The sequence below is a fragment of the Macaca fascicularis genome, chromosome 17, assembly GCF_037993035.2.
Source record: "Macaca fascicularis isolate 582-1 chromosome 17, T2T-MFA8v1.1".
Classification (NCBI taxonomy): Eukaryota; Metazoa; Chordata; class Mammalia; order Primates; family Cercopithecidae; genus Macaca; species Macaca fascicularis.
The window spans coordinates 89,984,681-90,001,275 of NC_088391.1; the positions used below are offsets into that span (position 1 = coordinate 89,984,681).

The 16,595-nt window shown below is 48.1% G+C and overlaps 1 protein-coding gene across 7 annotated transcripts in view; it reads right to left on the reverse strand.

Annotated features, from left to right (window-relative positions):
- Positions 1-15,130, reverse strand: part of DOCK9 (dedicator of cytokinesis 9) — a 296,947-nt gene extending 281,817 nt beyond the window's left edge. For 6 of the 7 annotated variants that reach the window (XM_045377312.2, XM_065533432.1, XM_065533429.1 and 3 more), the window contains exon 1: positions 14,676-15,130. In XM_045377312.2, the coding sequence (XP_045233247.2) occupies positions 14,676-14,804 (129 nt within the window). In that variant the 5' untranslated portion in view covers positions 14,805-15,130. The remainder of the gene's footprint in view (positions 1-14,675) is intronic. The other variant, XM_074021307.1, reaches the window with a different exon arrangement.
- Between the last annotated feature and the right edge of the window lie 1,465 nt (positions 15,131-16,595).

Below are 16,595 nucleotides of genomic sequence, written 5' to 3' on the forward strand. Positions count from 1 at the left end.
TTTAAAAGGCATTCTCTTGTTACCAAGGTCCTTCCTGACTTCAGGGACAAAGCACTGATGAAACTGAGGGAAACTAAAGATGGGGTTTGGCATCAGCTCACCCCCACCAGAGCATTCTTTCATGCATCCCCAGTGATCACAAAACCCATACCACTACCTCGCTGATGCTATCTATACCCACTAAGCCTGAGGCTTTAGTCATACAAAGAAAACAGCCATTCTAAATTGTTCTTCTGTGCTCTCAGAATGTTTAACCATGCCTTTTACTTAAAGAATTCCAGGGGCCAGGCATGGTGGCCCACACACGTAATCCCAGCACTTGGGACGCCAAGGTAGGAAGATCACTTGAACTCGAGTTTGAGACTAGCCTGGGCAACATGGCAAAACCCCATCTCTACAAAAAACACAAAATTGAGCTAGGCATCATGGCACACACTTATAATCCCAGCTACTTGCAAGGCTGAGATGGGAGGATTGATTGCTTGAGCCCGGGAGGTCAAGGCTTCAGTGAGCCAAAATCACACCACTGCACTCCAGCCTGGGTAACAGACCCTGTCTCAAAAAAAGAAAAGAATTCCAGGAATTGGCCATAAGAGGTCCAAAATATGGAACCAAGGTTGCAGAGTGTCTGACCTCAGGAAGGAATGCTGACCAACTGATTTAAAGCCTTGTTGCCACCGGCCAGACCACCAGGTGGCCCATCACTCAAGATAACCATCGCAACCAGATATTCTGACCAACCAGATATTCTGACCCGCATACCCTACCATGTGCTTTGCCCAGCCCACCCTGCATATCCTACCCCGATGTCAATACCCACACTTTGCCTAATAAAAAGTCCCTACAGGCTCAGAGAGTTGGCCAAGGAATTCTCTCTCTCTCTCTTGTTCTGCCTCCCTTATGCTCAGGCATAAGCTCCAATGAAGGCTTTTCTTTAGGCCTCATGTCAATTTCTATTGCATTGAGGGCCCAAGAACCCATGGCTGGTAACAAAACCAATCCAGAAAAAGGGTTCTCCCTGCCCAGGTCTTCTTATACAATGAAAAGACTGGCAGCTAGCATTGATCTTTTCCCTTCAAGACTTGGGGGCTGGCAGCTTTATAGAAAAGGGCAGTCCTGATCATAAACCTGATTACATTTGCACAAAACAGTAGAGTTGGCCTAAGCCTTCCTGCCTTCAATCCTGGTGCTCACTTTTCTTCCTTACTAAAAAATGTCCTTTGTGGCATTTTTTCCAGAATAGGGCACTTTAATCTGTATTAAAACCCTGTTCAGGCAGATATCCTTTCTCCTCAATGATATTCTTTTTTTTTTTTTTTTTTTTTTTTTTTTTTTTTTTTTTTTTTTTGAGACGGAGTCTCTCTCTGTCGCCCAGGCTGGAGTGCAGTGGCCAGATCTCAGCTCACTGCAAGCTCCGCCTCCCGGGTTCCCGCCATTCTCCTGCCTCAGCCTCCCGAGTAGCTGGGACCACAGGCGCCGCCACCTCGCCCAGCTAATTTTTTGTGTTTTTAGTAGAGACCGGGTTTCGCCGTGTTAGCCAGGATCGTCTCGATCTCCTGACCTTGTGATCCGCCCGTCTCGGCCTCCCAAAGTGCTGGGATTACAGGCTTGAGCCACCGCGCCCGGCCGGCATCTGGGAGTCTGTACGCTGCCTCTTGGTTGGCATAACTGCTTCTCCTGTTATCTTGATATTTTTAAAGCCAAAACTCTTTCTAGAATTATCAAACCATCCTTTGCTGGCATTAGATTCTCCAGCTTCAGATCTTTCACATTCCTTTTGCTTTAAGTTGTCATATAACGACTTCACTTTTTCTCAAGTCATTAGTCTATAGGTATTCCTTTCTAGAGCAATCCTGTGCCCACATAAAAGTTGCATTTTCACTACAAGATAAAAAGGTATTTTGCAAGAAGTACAAGGTTTTTATGCATGCTGATGCAGCTACAGAAACAGCTCACAAATTTCCTTTTCTTTTTTCACAATGGTCCTTAAACTGGATTAATTTATCTTAAAATGGCAGGTAACTGCAGCTGCAGACCACAGTCTACAAAATATATCAAGTAATTCAACTATTTCTTGTAATGTCATGACTTCTCTGTTTCCTAGGAGCACTTCCAGGATCTTTATAAGGGCTGGCACTTTGTAAGGGTCCAATGGTGTAGTTCGATGCCTATGGTATTGCACTAAACATGATATACAAGAAGGCAAGAGATCACTTTTTACTGCAATAAGCAATTTACTAGAGAGAAAAGAAAAATAGCTTGGAACAGTCTGAGCTATGTGAACTATGCAGGCCCAGAGAAGAGACATGAGTATGGGACTTCAGGTCACCCCACTCTGTGCCCAAGGGCAACTGTTTAAAGTCATTTGGTTCCTGACTAGCTGCCTCCTCCATTATCTTCATGTTCTCAGAATGTGTAATACAAAGAACAAAAGATAGCCAATCAATAGCTCATGTTGTTTTCACGTGAATTCTTGATAAACAACTCAGAAACTGCCTCTTCTTTTCCTTTAAAAATCCCTTGTAACTACTGTTAATCAGAGTGTATATTCAGGGCAATTTGAACCTTTGCTCCTGAGTTGCAGCAAACTTGGCCCAAATAAACTCTCTACTTACATTAAATTTTGCCTCCTCTTCTTCTTTTTGGGTTCTCTTTTATGGAAAGAGGAACTGCTCACATGGAGATGACTGGTGTCACACAGTGTTTTAAGTGGATATTCACAACACAACACTCACCACAATAGCTACAGGAGGTGGCTATGAAATCATTACAGTAGTACAATATGTACTGTAGTTAATTTTATGTAGTTATGATTTAATGTTGCATCTTTATATTCATTTCTCTGGACTGTAAATGGCACCATGTATGGTCTGTGTTTGTGTGCATAAGTTTTAACAATTTTTAACTTTTTATAATAGATTTGTGTATCATTTACAGTAGTAAATGATAAAATAGACTAGTATCTACACATTATTTTATGTATTAATGATATACCTTTTCCTTAATTTCTTCAACGGCCATGCTGTTCATCCGCGAGTTTTTTCAAATTGGTGCACATCTCCAAAAATGTTTACTATACACTTATTTTTCTAACCGGCATATAAGTGGACCTGTGCAGTTCAAACCCACGTTGTTCAAAGGCCAGCTGTAGTATTCTTTTTGGTTTTTTTTGAGACAGTCTCGCTTTCACCCAGGCTAGAGTGCAGTGACTCAATGATAGCTCACCGCAGTCACGACTTCCTGGGCTTAAGCGATCCTCTCATCTCAGCCTCCTGAGTAGCTAGGGACTACAGGTGTGTGCCACCACACCCAGCTATTTTTTCTTTTCTTCTTTTTTTTTTTTTTTTTTTTAGAGATGGGTTCTCACTTTGTTGCCCAGGCTGGTCTCAAACTCCTGGGCTCAAGTGTTGCCCCACCTCAGCCTCCCAAAGTGCTGGGATTACAGGTGTTAGCCACTGCACCTGGCCAATGGCACTATTTATCACTTTATTTTTTTAACTTAGCATGGTAAACATCTTTCCTTAGAATATTTGCCTATCTGTATGACTGAACATCTACTTTGTTAAGACAAAATGTTTAAAAAATAGACTACATGAATCTCAATTTGAATTTCAATCTATTTTAAGAGTTTTAAAATAAACTTCATGGGCTTAATAGAGACCCTGGGTAGTTCATGACCATCTGCTTTCAGATTCACTTTCAGATTAACATTCAATAGAGTGGGGAAGTCTCTACCACAGGCCCTGGCCCAGCCTGTCTTCCAATGTCACCACACCCAAGCACTATCTTAACTGTATTTATCCCTGTCAACCTCCAAGAAAGAGAGGCAGGAAGATTCAAAGTTCTGATCAGATAGTACATCTCGCTGCTACCAGTTCACCAATAAAGAGTCAAGAAAGAAATAGAAAGTAAAAGTATAAAATAAGATAAATTCACTGGTAAGGAGTCAAAAAAGCAACAGAAAATAAAGGTGTAAACAATATAATGTCACCACCCACATGCTCCTTGCAAAACTCATTATTCAGTGAATGAACAGCACTCCCAGTGATATTTATTCCTTGTATTTTTGTTTTGTTTTGCTTTCTTTCAGACAAATGAGTTACTAAATATTTAACACAAGAGTTAGATCAGTGTCTTCTTTTACACACTGGAGTTCTATGGAATCGGTGAAAACAAATGGTCCTAACAAAGGAAATTAATCTCTAACATTTTGTACCAAGATGTGTGGCTGCTTTAAAATCCTATGCAAAGATCATACGGATTTACTGACAATCTGAACAGCTTTTCCTAAACGAAAACAAACAATGAACCAGCCTCAAAGTGATACACATTCTGATGTGCAAGAATATCAGCAAATTTGTCATATGTAGCAATAAGAAACTCATGGTATGATAGAGCCTGTGCATTAGGAAAATTAATCTGGCAGCAGGAGGAAAACTGGGATGAAATAAACAGAAATAGGTGCAGGGAAGGGAAAGTAGAGGTAATAGGAAATAAGAAAAGGATAAAATTAAGATACACAGTCAGATGTAGCGTTTTCAGGGTTTGTTCATTCATCCAAAAAATATGACTGAGCCCCTGCTATGTATCAGGCCCTGGAAAAACCATGGTGAACCAACAGTACAGGGAGGGAAAAAGACATTAAGCAAATGCACAAAAATAAATAAATAAATAAATAAATATTGATAAGTGGTCAAAAGAAAGGAACAGGCAGTGCATGTTTTAGTTTGGGTGGATAGGCCAGGACATATGAGTACAGTTTCAAAGGCCAGAGAGAGTGGCCTGGCAACTGAGAAGGGTGGCCAAGGGTCATTATTATCCCAGGCAGAAGTGAGAGCTTCTTACCTCCTGAAGTATGAGAGAGGCTGGAATACATGAGGATCTAAAAGCCCAGCCAGTGAGTAATGGGAGGGTGGTGTCTGGTAAGGAGAGAGCCTTATGGTCCAAGGGAAAGAGTTTGTATCCCAAGGGCAATGGCAAATACTAACGTCTTCAGGATTCAGAACTGAACCTATAAGGATGGAGTAATTATAGTAGCAAAGAAACCAGGTAAGAAGGATCCTATCCCCTATGATATGGTTTGGCTCTGTGTCCCCACCCAAATCCCCAGTGTTGGAGGAGGGGCAGACTTCCCCCTTGCTGTTCTCGTGATAGAGTTCTCATGAGATCTGGTTGTTTAAAAGTGTGTAGCACCTCTCCCTTTGCTCTTCCTCTTTCTTACCAGCCATGTGTAGATGTGCCTGTTTCCCCTTCGCCTTCTGCCATGATTGTAAGTTTCCTGAGGCCTCTCCAGAAGCAGAAGCCTGTACAGCCTGCAGAACCGTAAGTCAATTAAACCTCTTTTCTTTACAAATTACCCAATCTCAGGTATGTCTTTATCACAGTGCAAAAATGGACTAATACACCCTACTACTGCACAAACCAGGAAAGAAAGGAGACAGGAAAGGGGACGCCAGGTTGCAGCAGGTATCAGTGCTGCTCACCAAAGATGTGAGTTCTCCTTGCAGATACACAGAAAGGATTGTACTTCCCTGCCCCTGGAGTTCAGTGTTGCCATGTGATTTGCTTTTGCCACACAAACCTGCCACATTCAAGATGGGGGCTGTCCCATCAACTGAGGTCCCAGGACAATATGGAACTAGGCTCCCAGCCCACACTCAATGGAGAGGTAGCGTGCGGAAGACATAAACCTTTCTGTTCTAAGCCACTGAGATCTGGGAGTCCTTGGCCCATAACGACTGATTCATGACAGAACGTAATGAATGTAGTGGTTCTTGAATGAGGAAAGCAAAGGACATAAACAGAAGAGACACAGGAGGAGTTACAGGTTTCAAAGCGGGTGATGAACACAGACACTCCCCACTAAAACAAGAATGTAAAAAGGACAACCTAACTTGGGATGTAAAGTGGCAATTTATGTTTCATAGATGCGGAACTTAAGGAGCTGGTAGGACAGCCAAGAAGAGTCAGGCAGGAAAACAGAAAAGCAGGTCTAGGGTGGGGCAGGGTGGGGCAAAGCGTGTGGTATAAGGGGGAGAATCAGAACTGGAGATAAAACTGGAAATTGCAATGAGATGGTGCCCCCCTTCGGAATAAAGGGAAAAAATTAAATTCTATAAACCAGTGGTGGAGAAGAGACCCTTTAGAAATGTCCCTGTGTGGTGACTGCAGGAAAAAGAGTGAAGAAGACACAGGAACAGACATCAGAGAGGAAGGGGGAGACGCAGGAGAATCCTGTTCCACGGAAGGGAAGAGGGTGCTGAGTGGTATGGGGTGAGCACTGAGAGGCCGCCCCACACTAAGGACACGAGCAGGTCACGGCGATAGGGAGCTGCGGACGGTGAGGAAGCAGAGGCAGACCAAACAGCCAGTGTAGAAGTAAAGACAAGAGCTGGGTCAGTAGAGCCAAGAAGCCCCAGGCCAGGGAACAGCCTAGGGAAGAGCCCGTGACAAATAGCCTCCGGCATCTCAGAAACTCCCAGCCCTCCCTCTCTCCACCACTTGCTAAATTCTGAGCAACTTTTTAAAATTGCAGAAGCTCAAATACATGACAGGAAGAAAAAGAACTATCTCTTAGAATTAAGTGGCCTTGCCCTGAGGGCTCCAATTATCACAGCACATTCTCAAAATCATTTCTCCTGTCAATATTGACCAAAGTAATAAAAGCAATACATGTCAACTGTAGAAATCTGGGGAGGACAGAAAATTGGAAGAAAAAAAGTGAACTTCCCATCATCCCACATCCAGAGATAACCACTGTTAACATTCTGCATTCTGGTTCATGTTAAAGACTAAACACAGATAGGTCAGGCCGATAGCCAGTCAACAAATGTACATGAGAGATTTATGCTAAAGAAAAACAATTTTATGACAGGTACACTTTTAAAACCTCATGCTTATCAAACCTACATTCCATACTGTACAGTACAGCTTATGCCCATGTGAATGTGGCCCTGGAGTTACAGAATGGGGTAGCCCTCCAAGCAAAAGGTTTAACTTAAGACTGTGACCGAGAGATCTCTAAAGACAAATAGCTACAGGGCAAATATTGTTTCTAAGCTTACTGTTTGACTTTTACCAGTATGGTACTTACAGAGACAGACGTTTAGTGTTAACATGGGGGAGGCAACAGGCAGAGTGGCTAGGAGTTCAGGGTGTGAAGTTATAGTGCTCAGCTTCAAGACCCAGCCCCCGTACCTACACCTGTGACCTTTAGGGGACTTAACCTGTGTGTGAAGTCCTTGGATGCATTCTAGGGCATCATAGATGGGTCAATAAATGCTGGCTCCAGAAATATTCAGTCAAGATAATCAATCTTTTCCTTTAGTAACATAATAAGAGCTTGCATTTGCTAAGCACTCACTATTAACTACTTTACATGCATTTTCTTACTTAATCTTTACTTTTAAAAAACTCTCTAAGATAATAATACCTACCAATCCCAATCCTCAGATGAGCAAACTAAGGCTCGGGCAATGTACGTTGCTCGAAGTCCTCAGCCAATCAGTGGCAAAGCCAAGGCTCACCTCCAAAGCCCAGGTCCAGCTGGTTTCTTCCTGAACTTTCATACTTTAAAAATCCCTCTACAGGCCGGGCATGGTGGCTCATGCCTGTAATCCCAGCACTCTGGGAGGCTGAAGTGGGTGAATCACTTGAGGTCAGGAGTTCAAGACCAGCCTGGCCAACATGGTGAAACCCCGTCTCTACTAAAAATACAAACATAAGCCGGGTGTGGTGGCACATGCCTGTAATTCCAACTACCTGGGAGGTCGAGGCAGGAGAATCACTTGAGCCCAGGTGGCAGAAGTTGCAGTGAGCCAAGATCACACCACTGCACTCCAGCCTGGGTGACAGAGTGAGACTCCATCTCAAATAAATAAATAAATACATAAATATCCCTCTCCACTCTTACACGATTATGCGCCCATGTTTTATGTGGTTTCTTTTATTTTACAAATAACTCTCGTATTTCACTATTATTGATTTCAGTATGTGCTATAAGGTACGGCTCCAACATTATTATTTGTAATACCATTTACTGAATGGTAACTCACCATATCCGACTACTACTCTCATGATACCTAAGTGCCTACACACACAGGCCTGCTACTGGATTTTCCCTGCCATGTCACACCTCCCATCCCAGTCTTGGGCCTGCCTGACAGAAAACAGTCACATTATTTACTCTCAGGCTTACACTTAGGGCAGGTCTCTCTAGGAAGCATATGTTCATGGCTGGTTTGAACTTCTTTCCTGAAATAGGTTTCAAAAAGACAAATGAAAAAATCTATTTCAGGACGTGTTCTCAGCCAATCAATGAAATTGTTCCCAAAGTTGGCAACTGTATTTATCAAAACTTCTCTCCCTTCCTCCAAAAAACTTGCTCTTCTTTGCCCAAGCTGCGCTGCTCCTTCTTGGTCCTACCTGGGCATACTAAGCATTTGTTCGATTTCTTTTTTTTTTTTTTTTTTTTTTTTTGAGACGGAGTCTCGCTCTGTCGCCCAGGCTGGAGTGCAGTGGCGCGATTCTGGCTCACTGCAAGTTCTGCCGCCTCCCGGGTTCAAGCCATTCTCCTGCCTCAGCCTCCCTGGAAGCTGGGACTACAGGCGCCCGCCATCACACCCGGCTAATTTTTTTGTATTTTTAGTAGAGACGGGGTTTCACTGTGTTCGCCAGGATGGTCTTGATCTCCTGACCTCATGATCCGCCCTCCTCGGCCTCCCAAAGTGCTGGGATTACAGGCTTGAGCCACCGCGCCCGGCCTCGATTTCTTATTCTTTCTTAGAAAAAAAAGAATAAAAGTCTCCCTTATCTCTGCATCTTCCAGGTCCAGGTGAATTCCTTTTTTTTTTTTTTTTTTTTTTTTTTTGAGACGGAGTCTCACTCTATCGCCCAGGCTGGAGTGCAGCGGCGCCACCTCGGCTCACTGCAAGCTCCGCCTCCTGGGTTCACGCCATTCTCTTGCCCCAGCCTCCGGAGTAGCTGGGACTACAGACACCCGCCACCTCGCCCGGCTAATCTTTTGTATTTTTAGTAGAGACGGTTTTCACTGTGTTAGCCGGAATGGCCTCGATCTCCCGACCTTGTGATCCACCCCCCTCGGCTTCCCAAAGTGCTGGGATTACAGGCGTGAGCCACCGCGCCGGGCTGGTCCAGTTTAACTCTTAATAAATTCTTTCCCAAATACACTGGTTCTGTGCTTTCATCTTCCTGTGGCCTCTGAACCACACGTTTGACTCTTTCCATAGTGCGCCTTGGTACTGTTAGTCACCTTAGTGTAGGTGACTGACCCGCCCACCTGTTTAGATCATAAACCCTGCATGGGCAATGGCCTACTCTGATGTGGTATCATGTTCTTAGCACCCAGCAGAGAGCCCTGCCCCAGAGTCCGCCCTCAGTAAATGCGGACAGTGATTTTTCACAGTTCCTTCCCTCCCTGTTCAAACTCAAGGCCTCACTAATGTCCTCCTGACTACTAATAGTCAAATGGACTAAAAAGCAAAGGAGTGGAACCTTCTGTTGATTATCTAATCCGATATGTGCCTCCACCCTGCTTCCTGTATTTTGGGACATTTCTGCTTTCTCCACTGAGGGGTGGAGAAAAACAGTGCAGAGAAGCTCTGGCCAGTTATCAGCTTACTGACATCTGATTTTAAATTATAGCCAAAAACGAGATTTTACCTTTCTTGAGAATTTCAAAGAACAACATTACCGGGGTCTCACGTTACCTCTGATAGCACTGGAATCTTGAGCTGAATAAACGGGGCAGTGCAGGAAGCCTCAGGCAGACTCAGGGACATTACTACCCCATACTTCCTGTCTGCCCTCCTCCAGTAACAGCCAAGCGAAATTTAGCAACGACCTGACTTGGTTTCATTTGTATTGTTGGAACTCAAAGGGGTGTGGAGTGGCATCGCTGGCAAGGGCTTGACATCGAAGAAGAGTCTGAAGCTGAACATAATGAGATAAGATCAGTACGGAAGCCGGGCAGCCCGAAGACTTGTGTATTAATACCCAAGTGCAGGACAGTCAGCACACCCATGCAAAGGGATGTGACCTGAGAGTCACACAAATCTTTCAGAGAAAAGACACTTGTAGGCCTTGAGTGGTATTAATACATCCTCTTAGATCTAGGCCATTATGATGCCATCTTTAATACATCTGAAAGACCTGAGGTAAAATCCTGTCCGGAGCTCCAAAAGTAATCATAACTCAATCCTGCTCAGGGAATTCTTTCTAGCGTTTCTTCTGAGCTTGCATACGTTCTGAACATGCCACCTTCCTGACTATTCTACATTATGGAAAGCTAATTCTGAAATTGTGAGGATTCTTCCTTCATTACCAAAAATCATAAATTACTTTTCCTACAGTTAAAAACGTTCCTAGTAGTACCTCCACTACTTTTATAAAAGCAGCTTAGGGTTGGGTATGCTGACTTGCACCTGCAATCCCAGGAGTTTGGAATTGCTTGCGCCCAGCTCGAGACCAGCCTAGACAACAGGGCAAAACCCCATCTCTACAAAAAATACAAAAATCAGGCAGGCATGGTGGTGCATGCCTGTAGTCCCAGTGACTCTGGAGGCAGAGGTGAGAGGATTGCATGTACCCAGGAGTTCAAAGGCTGCAGCAAGCCATGATTGTGCCACTATACTCCAGCCTGGGTGACAGATAAAAACTGTCTCTAAAACAATAATAAACAAGGCCAGGCGCAGTGGCTCACCCCTGTAATCCCAACACCTTGGGAGGCCAAGGTGGGTGGATCACCAGAGGTAAGGAGTTCGAAACCAGCCTGGCCAAATTGGCGAAACCCCGTCTCTACTAAAAATACAAAAAATTAGCCGGGCATAGTGGCAGGCACCTGTAATCCCAGCTATGCAGGAGAACCACTTGAACCTGGGCGATGGAGGCTGCAGTAAGTCAAGATCATGCCACTGCACTCCAGCCTGGGTGACAAGAGCAAGACCCCGTCTCAAAATAAATAAATAAATAAATAATAAATAAAAACAGCTTCAAATAGAAGCCCATTGGTGGAATAAGGGACTCTAGAAAAAAACAAGTATGTCTCTTATTTAACAGAGCAGGAACCCTGAAGTTCAGAGACATTAAGCAACAGTCCAAAGGGACTTAAGTAGCTGGTAGAATATACGCCAGCCACTGGCTAAGAGCTTCACCCACATAGCTCAATTAATCCTTCCAACTACAATACAAGGAAAGTATGATTATTATCTCCAATCTACAGATGAGGAAACTGAGCCCCAACAAGGTTAAGTTATATACCTAAGACGGTACAGCTGGTGAGGCATGGAACCAGGTTTACAACCCATGCTCTGAACTACCAAACCTCTAACATTAAAACCCAGAAGTCCTGACCCCATGGAGGGTTCTCTCCATTATAAAAAATTCTGGCTGGGCGCGGTGGGTCGCTCACTCCTGTAATCCCTGCACTTTGGGAGGCCGAGGCAGGCGGATCACCTGAGGTCAGGAGTTTGAGACCAGCCTGGCCAACATGATGAAACCCTGTCTCTACTAAAAATACAAAAATTATCTGGGCATGGTAGAACACACCTGTAATCCCAGCTACTCGGGAGGCTGAGATAGAAGAATCACTCAAATCTGGGAGGCAGAGAATGCAGTAAGCCAAGATCGCACCACTGCACTCCAGCCTGGCAACAAGGCGAGACTCCATCTCAGAAAAAAAAAAAAAAAAAAGAATTCTAAAGCTCGTGAAAGAGCTAACCATGTCTGACAAGGCCTGCAAAGCTTTTTTAGGCCCTGATTAGAACAAACTAACAATCAAAGATTTTTTAAAATAATCTGGGAAATGGGAAGAGCATACTAACAAGTTGTTAATTTATCATAATGACATTATAGTTATGTAAGAATAGACCCTATTTTTAAGTAATGTATACTAGTTATATAGAGGTGAAATGATACAAGGCCTGGGATTCACAATCACACATGAAAAAGAATAGGAAGAAGAGACATATGAAGCAAGTTTGGCAAAATCTTGATAATTATTCAATCTGAATGATGAAACATGAAGGTTCATTATACTATTCTCTCTACTTTTTGTATGTTTATTTTCAAGCTTTTCAAACAAATTAACACAAAATCATTCATAAAGGTCCACGAACCTGAACCCATGAAAAATGAGCTATTGAACAATGAAAAATGAGTAAGCCCATGTTATGTTTACATTTTAAAGCTTGTTTTTAATGGCAGCCTTTATCATCCGCTGAACTATTTAATTTCATTGTTTCTGATCTTATGACCATCCACTCATCAATACTTGAAGCGTGGGAAGAGCTATTGAATGCATACATAGTTTAATTTTTTAAAATCCATCTGCAGAACTGCTTTATTAGTCAGCTAGTTAAGAATATTTATTGAGCATTTATGTTGTGAGCATTGTATTAGTGCTGACCCAAGTTATCAGACACAGAGCAGAGTAATTACTTCCATCTAAGGACAGATTCACAGACCATGGGTTGCTGCTCTGCCTCCTGAGAAGTCCAGGGTTACCTTACCTCACCTCTCAGACCTTCATACAACGAAGCTGGGCCAGAACTTATGTGGCAGGTGCACCTGCTGTGGCTCCCTGACACTGGAGCCATGAGAGGAAGTAGGCAGTGGCAGAGTACCAGGCAGGAGATGGGGGGATGAGGTGTGTGGGTAATTTTTAGTATCTGTAGGCCCTCCCGGATTCTTCCTTCTGCAATTCAGAACCATCACAATGCATTTCCTATTTCCCATTCAGTCAGGCGCCCTCACATGCCAGAGCAAGCCCACCCGCTTCCCTGCATTTTGTATCTGTTCCATCACAGGTTTTGTCAGACAAGTGACTACAGACAGACAAGACTAAGAGTTAAGACAACAGCCAGGCCATCTGGCTCTTCATGCATAAGGGTGTCCAGGGAAAACGGATGTACTACTAAAGTATCATGACATAACACAGTTGGCAGGCCGTCACATGTGGGAATGGACACTCCTAGGTCACCATTAGTAGGCCATCCTCCGACAGGAAGGGGATATTCGGGGACCACTGCACATCAGCAGTGTTGTGTCTGCACCGGCACTCCTGGGCTCCACCAGCACGGCTTATTAAACCAGTACCTGCAGCACCTTGGAAATCATGGCACACTAGCACACTTTATTTACTCTTGTTCTGCCTAAAATCCCTGATGACCACGGCAGGCCCCAGATAAAGGAACCAAGTTCTGTGTGAGAACAGAAAGGATGCCAAAGAAGTTGCAGGCTTTATCCTTAACATGCACTGGCAAAAGTCAGGAAGATGCAGGAAGCCATACAGAAGTTAGCTGCTTATGGAAGAGATGGCCAGGTTCTGGTCTATTCCCAACTCCTGCTCTACTCCTTACCTAATCGACTTCCCTAAAATAGAAAAATTAAATCCCTCTTTACTACGGATCAAACTGGAGTTTGAGAAATCTGGAGTGAGTTGGCAGAGCTAGCAATCGAGAGAAAATTCAAACTGAGCAAATTGGACACAGAAATCAGCGAAGTTTCATCTCCAATCTCCACAAACGTCATTCACGCAATTTTGTGTCTGCCCATGAAGGGCATCGATCTGCCACCAAAATGATGCATCCGCCCCTGTGTTAAGGGGCCCGGCACTCTGCCCCGACACTCCCCAACACACCGCGCCACAAAGCCCAGACAACCACTTCCAAGGCCCATCTTCTTGCACTGTTCCAACAAACACCACAAGTCACACCCACCCACAAACAAGCCCGTTTCAAGAAAACAAATACCGGCGGCAACGCAAGGGGCTGCTAAAAGTTTCCAGCTGCCCGGCAGAGCTCGCTCCTGCTCAAACGTCGCTCCACTCCCGCACCATCCAGGTGAACCTGACTATTCTAAATTATTGCAGTGCGTTTCCAAATACAGCAGAACCAGCACTGGCTGTGAAAAACTTAATAGAAAACTTCATCTTCCTCACATCCAGAGGCCTATTCTCTAAAGACGTTCTGCCACGTGCAGATTCATTTTGGTTTGCTTGCTTTGCTTGCTTCGAACCCCCAAAGGTCACAGGAATTTGCACCAATGCTAAATTAGCGAGGGTTCCAACATCATGCCCCCCAAGCTTCCCTAAAAGGCGGCCAAACTTCAGGATACCGGCTTGGGGAGGGGGGACGGGGCGCAGGAGAGAATGCCGAAGCCCTTCCCTCCTGGAGTTCAGCCCACTCAAAGGGTTCGCAGGGGCATCTCCCACCCTGAGCGCAGACTGGATGAGGAAGCCCCATCTCAATTCCCCTGCGCCCCTCCAAAACACTGGAGGAGAGGGAGGCTGGGGGAGGGATGCGGGGGAGGGGGGAGAGTGTAATTTCCCAGTTGACAGAAAGCAGGTAAATTGGGAGAAAGCGGGGTGAAAAGAGGGAGAGGGCGACGTCACTCCGCGGAAATTTCCCAGGAGGAAGGGGGCAGCTATGGGGACAGAATCTTGGGTGGCCGAGAGGGGTCTGGGAGTTGCAGCCCTTCCAGGACCTTCTCTTCTTCCCTGTCCAGCCCCCTCCCGCCCGCCCCACCTCTTGATTCCGCGGACCCAGCACGGTCTGCCGCTCCGCCTCAGCCCTGCCGACTAAGAGGCGCCCGGCCCGGGCCCGCAGCTGCCTGGGCCCCCTCCTCCCTCCCCCCGCCCGCGGTCGTCCCGCACTCACCAGGAGCACGGAGCCGCGCACCACCTCAGACACGCTCTGCCGCAGCTCGGCCGCCGTGCCCGGCTTACTCAGCGCCCGGGTGAACTTCCGAGTCTCCGCCGAGGCGGGGAGCAGCGGTGGCTGCGACATCCTCCGGCCCCCGCCGCCTCCGCCTCCGCCTCCGCCTGCTCCCGCGGCCCGGCCCGGCCGCGCGGCAGCCAGGTGCGCCCTCGGCGCCCGGCCCGCTCCGCCTGCCGCTCCCGGCGCCGCCGCCGCCCGCTCCCCCGGCTGCTCTCCGCGCTTCGGGCCGCCGCCGCCCGGGCCGCGCCCTCCGCGCCGTGTCACGCCCCGAGGCGCCCCCCTCGGCGTCCGCGGCCCCCCGCGATCGCAGCAGTGCCCGGGCTCGCTCGGGGTGACCGTGCGTGTGGCGGCGGCGGCTCCCCCATGCCACCAGCCTCCCTCGGCGACCGCTCGCCGGGCCGCCTCCTCGGGGCGGGGTGTCCGGCGCGGCGCGGGCGGGGCGGGGCGCCCAGAGGGCGGAGGAGGGGCCGGCGCGGCGGGACGGCGGGCCAGGCAGGTCGGCGCGGCCCGGCGCTGGAGCTAGGCTGCCAGACTGGCAGGGGTGGCGTTTCGCGCGAGACCCTCAGCGGGGAAGGTGGGGGGGTCGGGGTTGCCTCCGCTTCGGGTCGCACGTCCTAAGACCCGAGAAGGGGACTGCGCACGCCACCAAGAGGGCGCACAGCCGAGGCTGGACGATGCGCGGTCTCAGAGCCGGGTTTCCTGCCCAGGGAGCCAGGCTGCGCTCGAGGGGACCCCGATGTCACCGGGAGGGTCTGGGCTCGGTGCACCACGCCCCCCTCTGCTCCCGGGGCCTCTGCGGGGACGGAGGTCTCAGGAAAGTAGCCTTTACGCGGCACCGATCGACACCCCCAGCCGGCCGGGCGGACCTGGACGGAGCGTCCCTGCTCGGGACCTGGCGCGGAGCGCCGCGCGCTCGTGGTGGCGCCTCGGCCTCCCCACCGTTCGGTCCCCGGAGGCACGGAGCTCCCGGCGGGAGAATGACGGCTGGGCCGGGCCAGGCGTGGGAGACTCCCAGACTCCGACCTGCCGGGACGGCCAGCTGCTTCACCTTGGACGTGGGCAAAACTTCGGAGCCTCGATTATGTCGCCTGTAACCTGAGGACAACGGCCTGGAAGGGGCTCAGGTGACACGGCAGCCCTCACAGGGGCCGATTTAACCGGTCTGCCGCCCCTCCGCGCCGGACCGCCAGGCGGGGTGCCAAGGAAACCGGGATGCGCCGGCTTGCGAGCCCACCGTGACGCAGAGCTGGCGGCCGCTAGCGACAGCCACCCTGTGAGGGACTTTCCCCCCAACACCCTAACCGCTTTCCCGTCCCGAAGGGTCCCCTGCCGCCCCGGCTCCCTCTCTGTCTCTCTGAGGAAGCCCGGCGCAGCCTAACCCTCCCGGGGCCGCGGAGAGGGCGCGCCAGGCGAGGATTTGCGCCAGGCCGGCGGCGCATGCTCAGTGGTTGGGGACTGGGCGGGTACCCCGGGCGGGGAGCCTGACTGAAGGGCGGCTCTGCTGATTGGTCGGGCTGCTCACGCCACGCCCGTTGCTTCCCGGTGGACAGTTCCTTACCTGCGGGGTCGGCCTCCGTAGAGCGCGGTAGCCTTGAAAACCCAGTTTTGGGAGAATCCCTGCCGCGTCTCCGGCCCCAGTACCCAGAGGTTTCATAGCCGCCATCACTGCGGTGGAGGAGGCCGCCTGTAGCTTCCCACCCCACCAGAAAGCCTAACACTGGCCTGAAGCGTAATCTTAAAGTGGTAGGGGAAAATACCGATCTAGCGCGGAAAGCAAAACACCTCCCTTCTTGGTTTAATGGGCAGGTCTGGAGGTGAGGCATGCCGTCAGCATTCAGTAATTGCTTGCAGGATCGGATT